Genomic DNA, 13,490 nt, shown 5'->3' with positions numbered 1-13,490 from the left:
GGACGGACTCTGAGTCCACTTCAGGCCCATGCCTACACTAGACCACCCCCCTTTCAGCCCAGGACTTACTTTTCTCAGTCTTGTGTATCCAAGTGTCTATTACACAGACTCACTTGGATGACCCAGGACACCACAAACGTAATACCTCCTAAGCACACCACAGTGCTGCCTTCTAAGTTGACTCTTCTAGGTCTCTGACCTAAGGCAAGGCCATGGTATGGCCAGCAAGGTAGTTGGCCCTCCAGTGCTGAGGAGCTGGTGGCCCTGGCCATCCAACAGTCTCACATGCAGCCCACTTAGCCCCCAGCAACATTCCAGGCTGCCACAGGTTCTCACCCTAGCATCTGCTGTCTGGGCCACTTCACGGATCTTTTTCACCCAATCCTGCAGCTCCTCCTGTGAGTCAGCTGCAACATCCAGCGACCAGTGGGCCACTGATGCCATACTGATGGAGAAGACGAAGAGTCGGTTGTTTTTGCCCTCAGGACGGATGGCTAGGAAGGTGAGAAAAGACAAGGACTGAAAACAACATCTCTCTATCCTCCACTCCACTCAGCACTGGCTCCAATGCATTCTATCTCATCCTGTATCTTCCTGCCCATACCCCATGGTGTGTGGGCTCATTTTACATAGGAGGACCCTATAACTCAGATACATGTCACTAGCAGTTGTGGTGGAACCAGGATTCCAACCCATCTCTGTCTCTTCCTTGGGCCATGTCCCCCCCACCCCCCATTTCCAAGGTCCTGTCACACACCTGGAAGCCTAACCTATTAGAACTGTGAATGTCAGTCAGTCCTCAACGTCTTTGCTCTCTGTCAACTGACTCCACAGTGCCCAGCACAGGCAAACATACAGGGGTCAAAGCTAGGGGTAACAAAGGGAGTCTGGGGTGTCCACAATACAGGAGAAGCTTGGAGTAAAGACAGCCTTTGGGGTTTCAAGTCATCAGCTTCCTACTTAGGAGCAGAAGGAGCCTGAAAGGTGAGACTGACTCTAAGGAACAGGGGGTAAGAAGAGAAAGAAAAGAGGGCTCACCAATCTGACAGGCTGGCACATCTAAGACCCCACGCAGCAAGTCCCCCAGAGGGCTGTTCTCGTCCAAGTGCTATGAAAGCAAAGCCCACAGGATGGTCAGCATGGCTGCTGTGTGCATGTGTGAAGGAGATGTTTATTTGTGTGTGACAATACATCTTGTGGGTGTACCATGACTAGCCAAGTGCCACAGGTACAACGGAAACCTTGGGCAAGGCCACCCACGCTGTGTGACTGTCTGCAAGTGACAGGTGCTTGCACGTGCACAGGCAGGCCTGGGACTGTGTGTGATGGTGCGTGTAGAAGAGAACCTGGGGACAGGGAAATCCCATGGTACCATATGGCTCTGCACTCACCTCCCTCTCAGGCTCCAAAGCTGCTGGGTTGACCATTTCTTCCACATAGTTTGATGGGAACCATAGCTGCTTCTTCCCACCATAGTCCCCTCGCCACCTGCAGAAGTCGCAGGGTACTAATCATCAAAAACCACCCCAAACTCCCATGAAGAAAACACCCTTTGCCTGGGGCTCCCACATCAAAGCCAGGCCAAGGAAGGCTCTGCTGGTGCACATGTAAGACAGACACTCCTCAAAGCACATCATCAAAACCCTCTCAGTGCCAGCTCCACGTGGCTGGACTCCTGTCCCACCACACCATAGGCTCTCTAACCCTAGGGACCAGGCTCACCAGCCCCCATCTTGCTTCTCCACATTTTGGATGATGGCGCTCTTGGTGAAGGTCAGTTCATCTTCTCTTTGGGCCTTATAGTCAAATAGAGCTTTGACTGCACACTGCAGAAGTGAGATGCATGGGTTAAAGCAGACAGATTCTCCCTGCCACTTCAGACCTGGTATAGTTCTCGCCACTGCCCTGTAGGAGGCTCCAGGGTAAACAGGATGAGGAGAGAAAAGGTCTCTGCCAGGGACGCTCCTAGCAACCAGGTGGATCTTTGTGAGCCCTGCCCAGGGAGAACCTTGAGTTTGTTAACAAGAGCCAGGGCTGGCAGGTCAGGGAGTGTTTGTAGTAACCTGGTATACATTCCCAGGACCCACAGCATGTGGGCATGGCTAGGACCCTATCATACCCCACCTCTGAAGGCCCCTGGCTGCTGAGGAGAGGGGTGAGGAATAGGACAGAGTCTCCTATTAGAAAAAAGAGCAAGAGGAAGATTCTGTCTGACAGGTTTTCATGAGCAAGGGAGGGACTTCCCAGTGTATCTCCTACCCGTTGCCCTGCTGCTGCCCGTGGAAGAAATGGAGGTCATCCCTAGGAATAATCAGGAATGGTCAGTGTTGATCCAAGTAAAAGGGGCTACGAGTATGGGCTGGCCCTGGGAGAGTCATGGTCATCTACCAACCGCATATCTATCAACCACAACCTCTTGGGCCTCAGAAAAATCACAACCACCACTTTTTCATACAGACCAGACAGGCCCAGAACTCAGACAATGCAAGCCCCAAGCAGCTGAGGATCCCTCTCCCCTCCAAACTTCCTGTGCCAAGGGCAACTCTGTACCTTGAAAGTTGGCATAGGGTTTGCCTCCACATAGAAGCCAGGATTGCGGCCTTCATAGAGGGCCCCGTAGTCCGGCTCCTGGAAACAGGACACATTGGAGTCTGTTCATACCCCAGAGCCCAGATGAAAAGCAGTTGCTTGTTCCCATGGGTCCCTTTCTCCAGCACAGCTGGCTTCCACCTGGCCCTCCCTGACTTGCCACCAAGTCCATTCCCTTCACTGACGCCTACTCTACGGGGACCCCTCAATCCCAGGAAAGATAGCCTTAAGGGCCTAGCCTCATTCTCTTCTTTCTGTACAATTCATGCCTTAGGACCCACCACATAATTCTAAAATCTCTACCTGGACTCCTGAAGGCCCAAATGCCAACTGCTCCTGAGCTGTTACCTCATGCTCCATGCTTCTGTTCAACAGCTGAGCCCAAAGTCAGGAAGAGCTACCAGCACACTCCTTCTGTCTCTCCTCATATTGAATCCCAGGCCCCAGTGGACAGTGGGCCCCTCTCCGACTACCACTGTGTCCACTGATAACAAGTCTCTCAACTGATCTCTTGCCTGAGATGCCCTCCTCCTACCTATCAGTCCTGCCTTCTTTCCTCATGAGGCTTCCTCTGATGGCCCCAGAGGTATCTGTATAGCCACACTGTAGGTTCACTCCCCTTGATCAGGATACTCTAGGCCAAGTCTGTGGGCATGTTTCTGGAGTATGTGCCTCTCCCTCTGTGAACTCCTTGACCCTGTCACCCAGCTTGAATTCTGCTGCTTGAATGTGATCCACATTCTAACAAAAACAATTCAAACATCACTCCCTCTAGCATAGCCCCCAGCAGGCTTAGAGTCCCTCCTGGGAGCTCCAACACCCCAGGACTGGCTATAATACACATTCAGACACCATGAGATTATGATCTCTCTTGATAGTCCCCTAACAGCTGTGCCCTCCACAATCCCCTCACAGCTGTGCCGATCTTCTCCAGTGCCTCCTCATTGATGGGGTAGCGCAGTTTCATTTTGCGGTACAGCGGGTGCTTCTCATAATAGCTGATGAGGTCTACGAGGCTGTCAAACTCGGAGTTCCCCAGCATCACAGTCTGGCCCTCCTGCTGGACGCGGCAGTGTTTGATCTTGCCCTCAGCCCTTCGTAAGGACAGGAAGTCACACAAGGTCAGGGCAACTCAGACCCAGGCAAGGTTCCATACCTCCTACAACACTCCTGGGCTACACCCCTCACCGGAAGGAGATAGCATATGAGTTCGGCTCATTCCGTTTCCGCACCAAGAAGGCTCCATCACGGGGTACACGCATCAGCATGTGCTCGGCCTGTGCTCTGGTTAGGCTCGCATGGTACCACCTGAGGACAGGCAGAGTCAAGCTGCAGCTAGCACCACCTACATCCCTGCCCACCAGCTCTGTCCCTTTCCTTACTCTTTGCTCTCATGGGCATTGGTCTGTGGGACAGGCTCTGAAAGGCGCATCTCAAACTCATTGCAGCGCAGGGGCACCTGCTGATAGTGTGTGATGAGGTCATAGAGGGAGTCAAAAACAAGGTTGTCCGTCAAGAAGAACTTGGGGGTCCCAGCATCCTGCCGGGAGTGAATACGGCAGTGCTGAACTTTCCCATTCCGCCTGAGGAAAGACAGGGTGGTGTAAGAAACAGGCCAGGGATCCAAAGACCAAATTACACCACAGACAACGCATCAAGTTCCAAAGACAAAGGTCAGTTGCCTAAGAAGCTGTAGGGGACAGTCTTGTGAGAAGTTCCAAAAACATGTGTGTGCACGTGTGTGTATGGAGAAGAAATTGTTATGTTCCACGTGAAAGCCTGGAAACAAAAGCTCAAATGTTAATTATAGTTATCTCTGGCAGAGTCATGTTCATATATTCATGCTGACTAAAAAATCTCCAATAGGACTGGGTTACCAGAAAGACAGAGTGTAGTCACCCACGAAGGTCTCACTCTCTCGTACTAGAAAGGAGCCATCAGGGGCCCCAGTCTCAATGCAGTACTCAGTGAGCAGGCGCTCAGCAATGTGTCGCCCATCCCGTCCGGCCCCGAGCTTCCCATGGAACCACTTCTCATTGGAGTGCAGCTCTGTGCTCCCAGTGGCCTGTGACAGGGATGGCAACCATAGACTCTCAGTAATTCTGCCCCAGCCTTGACCCAGCCCAGCCCCCAACCCTGGGCCACCTCACCTCTTTGGGCTCCTCCTCGTCCTCATTGCCCTGGTCACTGCTGGTCTCCTCAGAGTAGTAGATTTTACTGCTAGTCAGTACGAAGTAGTGGGGATACCATTCCTGGAACAGACCAAAGGGAGGCCTATGAACCAGAGTCCCCTACCAACTGGCCCCACTAGCCCAGCCCAACCCAGGCCTCACGTGGTTCACAGGGTCTTCCAGGTAGAGGATGCCATTCTTGATGGAGTTGCTTATGTCATTCTCAGAGTACATCACAGAGGTGGGCACCTCCTCATAGGCACTGCCCTCAGCCAGCTTCTTGTGCTGCGGGAGGCAGACCAGATCATAGGCCTGTTCCAGCCTAGTCCCACTTCCTCATCCAGGTCTAGACCAAGAGCAGGAGCCCTGGCCTGAGAGGGGCACTGAGAATTGAGAGCTCCACCACACCTTGATAAGGATTTTTCTCTTGAGCTGGTTGGGTGAGGGGAGCCCATCAGCAGCAATGTCTACAGGCTTGGTAAGGAGAGTGTCCCCAAGAACCTTTTTGAAGTACTGGGCCATGTTTCTCTGCTGGGCAATGCTGCAGTGGTCCTCAATGGACAGGATGACTGGATACCTGTGGGGGAGGGGTAAGTTAATGACATAGAGCCTACAATTCTGCAGGGTCAGGCAAGGTCCAAATAACCCCCTACAGAGTGAGGTGCTGGGAGCCAAGGGCCTGGGACACCTTATCCACAGGAGCTCTGTGAAAGAAGATGTGGCTACTGGTAGGGTTAGAGGGACTCCACAGGGGCAGTTATGGAGCACTGGGAGCAAGGGGTGGCCAGTGCTGAAGGGAACCCCAGAATTGGTCCAGTTATGAAGCTGCCCAGCAGTACAAGGGACACTTTACAACAAAGAGATCAGGAAATATGAGAAGCAACTTCCAAATATTACTGTCGGAGGATTCTGGGGATTCCTCCATGAAGTAAGAGATTGATAACCTCAGGTTAGGGGTCAATATGAACTATGGCGTGGCTCACAGGGAACAAACAATTCTTTGGACTGTGAAGGGGAAGAAGCTAGCAGGACACTGGCCTAAAGAGACCACAGTCACAGAAGTGTTTTTTGAGGATGAGATGAAGTAGAAATGTGTTCCTCACAAGAGAAAGACCCAAGAAGAAGGCTGGCCACAGATACAGGAAACAGAGGAAAGAACTTTGGAAACAATGGCTTGACCAAGCAGGAAAAGAGGAAGGGCAAGAGCAGGGGGACTGGAAGCAGGGTATGTGAGGGTCCCAGGAGCAAGACAGCTACAGCCAAATTAACCCCCATGTCCTCCACACCCACTCACTCTGAGGCCACAAAGGCATGTTCCTTGATGGTGTGCAGGACGTCTGAGAACTTGATCTTGGTGGTAAGGGTGTGCCCATGGTAAATGACAGGCATCCCATCTGGGCCATCCCAGCAGTCCACTGGGGAACAACATCACCACTGTCAAGCAGGCAGGTCTCCTACCTTCCCTCCCTAGCCCCAGGCTCCCACATACACTCAATGCAGCGACAGCCCATCCGCAGGCAGCGAGCATAGGCTTCCAGGGAGGACTCACTGGAGAACTGGTCCCCAGTCAGGTACCTGGACAAGCAAGGAGAGGCAGGTGTGGTCTGGTGGGCCCAATTCCCTCCCAAAGGAGCTGGGTGGGGCTGAGAAAACCACACTCACGTGTTGTGTGAGGAGGAGATCCAGTAGTGGGAGAGAGGGTTGTTCATAGTGTCTGGACACACTGCATCCAGCTGGGAGTTCCACACACTGTTCTCTTTGGAGAACAGGAAGGTGACAAACTGTCCAGAAACAAATGTGGAAGGGACAAGAAAGTAAGCCCAGCTGACACCCAAGATGCAAAGTGATAGTAGAGGAGACTGCCTAGTCACAACTGGGCTTGACAAGGTGGATGATAGGCAGGAATAAGATGGCATCCTCAAGGAGATTCTGGCTCCTGGGGCCCAGGCAGGGTCTGGTCACCCCACCCATTCTCTCTGACAAAAGCTATAAAAGGTTGGGGCTCACCTCATCCAGGAAGAAGTACGGCTCCTCGATCTCTCTCAAGGGGTCTCTGAGAAAGCTGAGCATGAACTCCTGCACCTGGAGTCGGTCAACAGCCCACAGCTCCTGATGAGTGGAAAGCGGGGCATGGGAGAGAACTCCAATGAGCCCACCCCTTGGCCTGACCTCCTGGCCTAGCCCCACCCAGCCCAGTCCAGCCTTACCCCCTGGTACTCAAGGAGAAACTGCTGGAACTCAGGAAGAGACACTCGGCAGAGCTCTGGCCGCTCCCCAGTCCTGCAGGAAGAGAAGGTAATTGCCTGGCCACCAGCTGATTGGCATAGTCCATACACAAGGAACCCCTTAGAAAGGCAGAACCCAACTCCCAATCAGCACTGCTGCACAAGATGGTTTGGCATGGCTCCCCCACCCACTGCTTCCCACCTGGATCTGAAATTACCCAGGGGAGAACCCCAATTCCTCCCCCAAACCAAACCTCAGAGAGCTGGCTTCCAAGAAGGGGAGGTCCATCTGCAGGAAACAGAATCTGGTCAGGATGAGAATCTTAGGAGGCCATGTAGCAAAGGGACTCTCAGGAAGAGTGGCTGGGGCAGCAGATGCGACAGGCCTCAGAAGAATGCTGGAGCAATAGCACCCACAAGACCCCCAAGCAAGGCAGCAGGGCTGAAGCAAGCAGGGCTGGGATGGGTGGAGGAGCAGGGCAAGGGCAGGGGAGGGCAGGTGGCTCATGCACCGTCTTCTGGGCGCTGTACATGAGGCTGCGGTACAGCTGAGCAAACTGCCCGTAGGTGATATCCCCGCTGCGCTGTTCCAGGTCCTACAAGGTATACAGCAGTACTACTGGTCAGGCCCTGGCTGAGGGACTCCTGGCCTCCCCTACCCTGCCAGCAGACAGCCTCAAGAGGCCCTTACCGTCAGCCGCTCGCGGAGGAAGCGCATGTTGGGGACCCGGTAGTTGACCTGAGACAGCATGTTCTTCAAGTCCTTGGCTGATATACTGAGAAAACAGGAATATTCCTTTGATCTGTTGGCTGAGCCCACTTGGGCCTGGACAGGTAGGTAACACTATTCTGGTAACCTGCAGTCCTAAGGCCAAGGGAAATCCTTTCCTTTCTCTGGGTCTGTTTCCTCATCTGAGTAAGAAAAGCCCATGACTCTGGCAAGTAACCAGGCTCAGGAAAGCAGGTCAGACATGGCAGGAAGGAAAAGCAATCTCCAGCAGCCCTAGCACCACTCATGCCTGTACCCCCAGCTCTCCAGCCTCTCCAGGTGGCGGATGACCTGTCAAGGACAGAGTGTTCAAAATAACACCTTGGTCTTGGGTTTCCCACCTGTTCTTACTGGGAAACCTCAGAACCCACAGCCCCTAGGTTCATCAGCATCACAGTACAAGGGGTGGAGAGAAGGGGTGAGCATGCTCTGCCAAATGCAACTGTTGGGGCCTGGGCATACTCCTGGGGCTCCAGAAAAGAAGCTCAGTCACAGGGAAAGCATCCCAGTCCTCCAGGGTTGTTCCGCCTTGGATATGGGACTAGATGTAGACCTGGCAACAGGATGGACAAGATGGAGAAGAGAAAAGAAGCTTTCTTTCCTGGAAGTGGGCACTGGGAGTAGGGGACAACCTCTTCCTCTAAACTGAGAGCCTGGCAGGAAGCACCAACATACCCTGAGGAGACTCAGCTCTGCACTGATGGTCAAATGCTGTTGAGAGCATTCACTCTGCACAGGTACTAGCTCACATGACTCTCAGCTACCCAGAGATAGGTGCTATCAAGGTCCCCATTTTTCAGTAAGGAAACAGATACCTCACTCACCCAACCATCCCCTTTTCCTCTGTAGACTCTTTCCCATCAGTACATGAGCAGGTTGTTCTTTTCACCTTGTCCTGCTTACCTCTCTAGCTGCTGCCCCTTCCCCTCCTGGGAAGAGACACCCACGTTCCCTTAACACCTAAGTCACCCACTATGAGGCTGACACTGCTCTTCCCATCATGCTAAACACATGGTCAACTTGCAGTCTTCACCATCCCCTTCCCTAGGGTTTCCTCTTAACCTGAGCTAGCTGCCACTCACCACATCCCTAATGTGAGAAGGGTCTGGGGTAATCACTGGACTGCTTGTATGTGTGCCCCCTGGGTGACCTCATCTACCCTCAAGGCTTTCCACCTCACCAAAATTATTATCTGTAGTCCCAACTGCTCCTTTGAACTCATTCTACCTACCTGTAGACTCTACACCTCTATCAGGACATTTACCGTGCATCATAAAATTTACATCCCACACTGAACCCGAGCTCCCCACAATGTGCTCCTCCCAGTTTTCCTATCTCAGTTAATGGCAACTCCATTTTCCAACTGCTCAAGCCAAAAAGCCTTGACTCCTCTCTTTTTCTCATACCCCAAACTCAATGTGTTAGGAAATTCTTTTTGGCTCTATCTTCAAAATTTTGATGATATACTCAAAATCCAGCCACCTCCTACCATTACATCCCCAATCAAAGCCCTCTCCATCTTTCACCCAGAATGGTGAAGAAGTTCCTAACAGCACTCCACACAGCAGCCAGAGTGTTACTAAGCAGACTCTAAGTCAGTGTATCTCACTCCTCTCCTCCAAACTACCCACAGCTTCCTGCCTCATGCAACCATCAGAGGGTGCTTCTGGTCTTTGTTCACCCATCTCTTGGACCTTCTGGCTGCCATACCAGGCCTGAAAGCTGTGAACTTCAAGGCAACCCCTCTTGCATTACCAGCCACCCTGGCCCTCAGGACATGCAGAGCCAGCTCCACATATCCACTCAGCACACAACAAACAGCAACTGGCTTCTCTCATCTGCTTGCACCAAAGCCACCACAGGGCTTTCTGCAGAAAGCTTTGTGTGCCAGAATCCCATGACCCACTTAGAGCAGGCTGGTTCCTTGGTTGTCTGGCTCTCCAGACAGCTGCTCAGAAGCACAACTACTGTTCTGACTGCTTCTCTACCCACCTCTAGGCATAAGCCACAGCTCAGCACCTACCGATCCTCACGATTCCGATCCACGGAGTAGAACTGCTTCCGGAGCCACCTAGGGAGAAAGAAGCCTAAAGTGAGGGCTACTCCTCCAGCTAGGGTGGGACCTGGGGAGAAGAATGGGTGCTGTCTGAAGTCTGTGTTCTTGGTCCCCAAGCCCCTGACCCTAACAACATCAGTGGCGGGTCATACCTCTCAATCTGCAGGGGTGTGGCTGCCTGCAATGTGTCCTCCATCAGCCAAGTTAAGCCCTTGATCCACATGTTCACTTCATCCTCAGATGTGGCTATGAACAGAGCAACAGCTGAGCTGAGGGCACATATCTCCCACTGGGCCAGGGACTAGCAGACATTCCCCTTTCTTAGCTCCTGCCTCCTTACTCCCACCTTGCAGGCTTAGGGTCTTCAGGCGGAATTCCATTCCATAGAGGATGACAAAGCAGTGTGACTGGTCTGGTCGGAAAGCAGGGTCCTCTTGATAGCGGTCAAAGTCTCGTGAGGTCTTCCCTGGACGGATCTCCTTGATTTCACGAATATCAACTAGGAAGGGAGTGAAGGGGCCTAGGTCAGGTTGGGGCATCCCAGAATCACTATCAAAAGGAAGGCAACTTAGTTTCCTCATTCATTCCCACTCTTCCTTAGGGAGTAACCACAAATAAAGACACTGCCCTACTCCCCAGGGGTAGAACTAAAACCACTCACCGGCATCCTAGGTGATAAAAGACAGCTGAGTTGATCTAAGGCTAGACCTTTGCTAAAGGGTGAGAAGTCAGGGCTATCTGGGGACAGAGAGCTCTGTGTGGTATCCCTTGCTGAGAATGCAATGCTGGAGACTTTGACCTGGAAAAGAGATGGACTCCAGAAGGAGCAATGGGGACCTAAAGCTGTTCCACGCAGACTGCTTTCTGACCCAAAGCTTACACAGAACCAATTGTAAAGTCTCAGGGGCAAAGCTGAGCAGGTCCAAATGGGCCTCAGGATCCCATGGAGGAATTAAGTTCAGGCCCAGACAACTGGGCATGCCTGAGATGTCCTATGCCTTAAAGACATGCCCACACAAGCTTCAGCAAGATGCCTAGGTTCTCCCCTCTCCGCCCCTAGGCAACAGCTGTCCAAATGCAGTGGGCACCCTGAGTCTAGCCAACCTTTTGGCCTGTTGTCTTAATTATAAAAGAGCCCTTGACTGTTCTCTCTGCCCTCACAGCACAGGTTGGGGAAGTACACAGCCCTGTGTGGCAAACAACCTACTTTGGCTGCTAACTTGAGTGATACGCAAAGCAACTCTGAGCTGGTGACTTGTTCAATTTCTTCCAGTCTCAGTGTTACCATCTAAAGAGCAAGGGGCCTGGGCTTCTCTGGAAGGCAGGTGGAAGGGAGGGTGGTAGTAACAACTTGCTCAGGTATTGGAGTGAAACTGCCTAGACTAGAATCCTAGCTCTCCCTCACGATAGTTGACAATCCTACAGAGACAACCATTGTCCTCACTGCTTCACTTGTGAAGAGAAGCAGTAAACAAACAAGAGCAGTGGGAGGATGTTGGTGAAACCAAAAGTTAGTTTAGCTAAAAGCACCAGTATTGTATGCAGCACACAGAAGGAGCTGCTCCCTGGCCGGCATTTGCTCAGGTGCAGAAGCTCTGAGTGCAGCACTCACCACCACAAGGAGGGCTAAACCCTGGACAGAGGGAGACACTTGACCCACGACACATTCAGGGAGGATCAGGTCAAGTGGAAGAAACTTGGCTTGGCTAACAGAGATGACTATGAGTGCATTCTCAACTAGGAAACCTCTTCAAATGCTCTGCCCCAGACTGCCTGGCCAGCCCCTACTCCAGGAGTCCTCCTCACCCAAAGTACACATCAACCTGGCTGGAATGTCTAAAGACCCCAACCATAGCTCACTCTCTCCCTATCCTGTCCCTCTAGCCACAGCAACAGTGGGCCCACCTATCCAACCTGGGAGTGCGAAGTGGCATCACTTCTGGCCTGATCCTCAGCTCCCCTGCTTCAATAGTACTGGTTCTATCTTGGCCTGATTCCATCCCCTCAGCAAAGCCCTCCAGCCTGTCCTTTATCTGGGAACCCTGACTTTCCTGCTGGTGGCCCTCCCTCCAGTTCTCACCAACTGGCCATTCTTCCTGAGTCTTCATAAACCCTTGTTTGGACACCTGGGGATCCCATTCACTACCCTCCTGAGGTTGCCCACTCTAGCCTAATGAGAACCTGTTCCCTCACAAAGTTTCTTTGTGATGGGACTCAAGAGATTTACCTCTGAGCTTTTGCCTATCTTCTTTGCTCTATCCAAACTAAGTCAAACCTACAACAAGAACAGCTACTGCTTCCTGTCCCCATTTAGTCCTGGACCATGGACTGGCTCTATTCTCTCCATACAAAGACCCAACTGAGAGAACAAACCTGCAATAATCATTCTCTCAATGTCTCATGCTGCTATGAAAAAAATGAAAATGTGTGTTCCTCATCTACTCCAGGTTGGATAGAGTCCCTCAAGTGAACAACTAAAATGAGAAAAAGTAGGCATGTGGGTGAAAGAGGGGCAGTAAAATGGGGTTGGAGTAAAAATGAGGCATTATATCAAGGGAGAAGGAGAACTGGGATAAAAAGACCTAATCTGAGAACACAGTTTCCAAGAATAGTAGGAGGAGCTTCCAGCAGGGGAAATGCTCAGATGAGAAACTGCACAAAAGCCACAAACTCTGCCCTTTGAAACAGAATCCAGAATGCTCTTCCGGTGTGAAGCTGTTTCCATCCCCCTCCCACACCTTCTTATAAAGGTGCATGAGCACACATATACACACAACACGCCCAGAACACACACAAATACTTAAATGCATTTAGGTCAGGGCCTGCATGGCCCATAACTGGGGGCATTTCCCCAACTCCACTGCCTATCAGGCACCAGATAGTCCCCAGTGTTATGGTTACCACTCAGCAGGCAGCTGCAGGGCCAGTCCAAGGCATGATGCCAAGCCACATGAAACCACCCCATACCTTCTTAAATACATACACACACACACACACACACACACACACACACACACACACACACACACACACACAGAGCCAGTGGGCCCTTTGTGAGCTCCAGCCTGCCCTATGTCCTTGAGTCCATACCTTCTTAAATACACATACACACACACACACACACACACACACACACACACAGAGCCAGTGGGCCCTTTGTGAGCTCCAGCCTGCCCTATGTCCTTGAGCACATTTCCAGAGACCAGTCTGAAAGCGCAGGTGCCTGCCTGAGACAGGGACTAGGCAAAGAGCAACTGGAGGCCATGCATCCTGCTTTCCCAAGCCACTGGCCACACCTGGTCCTTTGTACTTCCATAAAGAGAAACAGTCTGGCTCTGATGGTGTGAGTCCATTGAGCCAATAGCAGGCTGAAAAGGATATAGCAGCAGTGAAACACTGGACTGCACTCTTGAAAGCACAGCCTGTGCTACTTCCACTTGACACCCACCCACTTCCCAGAACAAATGCAGCATGGTCCTCTTTCCCAAGAACTACCACCATGGGGAAAGAGATTCAAGCATGGCCTCTGTCTTAGTTGCTGCGTGAGATGGACAGCATGGTTTGGGTAGACCTTCCATGGGCCAGGGAAGACAGGCAGAGAAACCTTCCCAGGTCTGTGAGTTTGGAGACGAAAAGATTGCTCAGAGCAGACTCACGGACTGTACCTGGAGACCCGTGAC

At 52.0% G+C, this 13,490-nt stretch overlaps 1 protein-coding gene across 2 annotated transcripts in view; it reads right to left on the bottom strand.

Moving 5' to 3' along the window:
• Plcg1 (phospholipase C gamma 1) overlaps window positions 1–13,490 on the bottom strand; it is a 34,261-nt gene that overhangs the window by 5,125 nt on the left and 15,646 nt on the right. For both annotated transcript variants that reach the window (XM_074074761.1, XM_074074762.1), the window contains exons 2-24: window positions 10,157–10,309; window positions 9,963–10,056; window positions 9,778–9,825; window positions 7,677–7,761; window positions 7,498–7,581; window positions 7,240–7,274; window positions 6,968–7,040; window positions 6,768–6,869; window positions 6,423–6,541; window positions 6,250–6,335; window positions 6,055–6,175; window positions 5,169–5,337; window positions 4,923–5,045; window positions 4,740–4,841; window positions 4,467–4,654; window positions 3,972–4,172; window positions 3,778–3,897; window positions 3,503–3,683; window positions 2,551–2,628; window positions 1,723–1,826; window positions 1,392–1,488; window positions 1,039–1,108; window positions 337–494 (exon numbers count right to left, since the gene is read on the bottom strand). In XM_074074761.1, the coding sequence (XP_073930862.1) occupies window positions 337–494; window positions 1,039–1,108; window positions 1,392–1,488; window positions 1,723–1,826; window positions 2,551–2,628; window positions 3,503–3,683; window positions 3,778–3,897; window positions 3,972–4,172; window positions 4,467–4,654; window positions 4,740–4,841; window positions 4,923–5,045; window positions 5,169–5,337; window positions 6,055–6,175; window positions 6,250–6,335; window positions 6,423–6,541; window positions 6,768–6,869; window positions 6,968–7,040; window positions 7,240–7,274; window positions 7,498–7,581; window positions 7,677–7,761; window positions 9,778–9,825; window positions 9,963–10,056; window positions 10,157–10,309 (2,591 nt within the window). The remainder of the gene's footprint in view (window positions 1–336; window positions 495–1,038; window positions 1,109–1,391; window positions 1,489–1,722; window positions 1,827–2,550; window positions 2,629–3,502; window positions 3,684–3,777; window positions 3,898–3,971; window positions 4,173–4,466; window positions 4,655–4,739; window positions 4,842–4,922; window positions 5,046–5,168; window positions 5,338–6,054; window positions 6,176–6,249; window positions 6,336–6,422; window positions 6,542–6,767; window positions 6,870–6,967; window positions 7,041–7,239; window positions 7,275–7,497; window positions 7,582–7,676; window positions 7,762–9,777; window positions 9,826–9,962; window positions 10,057–10,156; window positions 10,310–13,490) is intronic.

This window comes from Castor canadensis, chromosome 5 (assembly GCF_047511655.1).
Source record: "Castor canadensis chromosome 5, mCasCan1.hap1v2, whole genome shotgun sequence".
NCBI lineage: Eukaryota > Metazoa > Chordata > Mammalia > Rodentia > Castoridae > Castor > Castor canadensis.
Note: the sequence above shows the minus strand (reverse complement) of the source record. Positions and strands in the feature narration are given on the sequence as shown.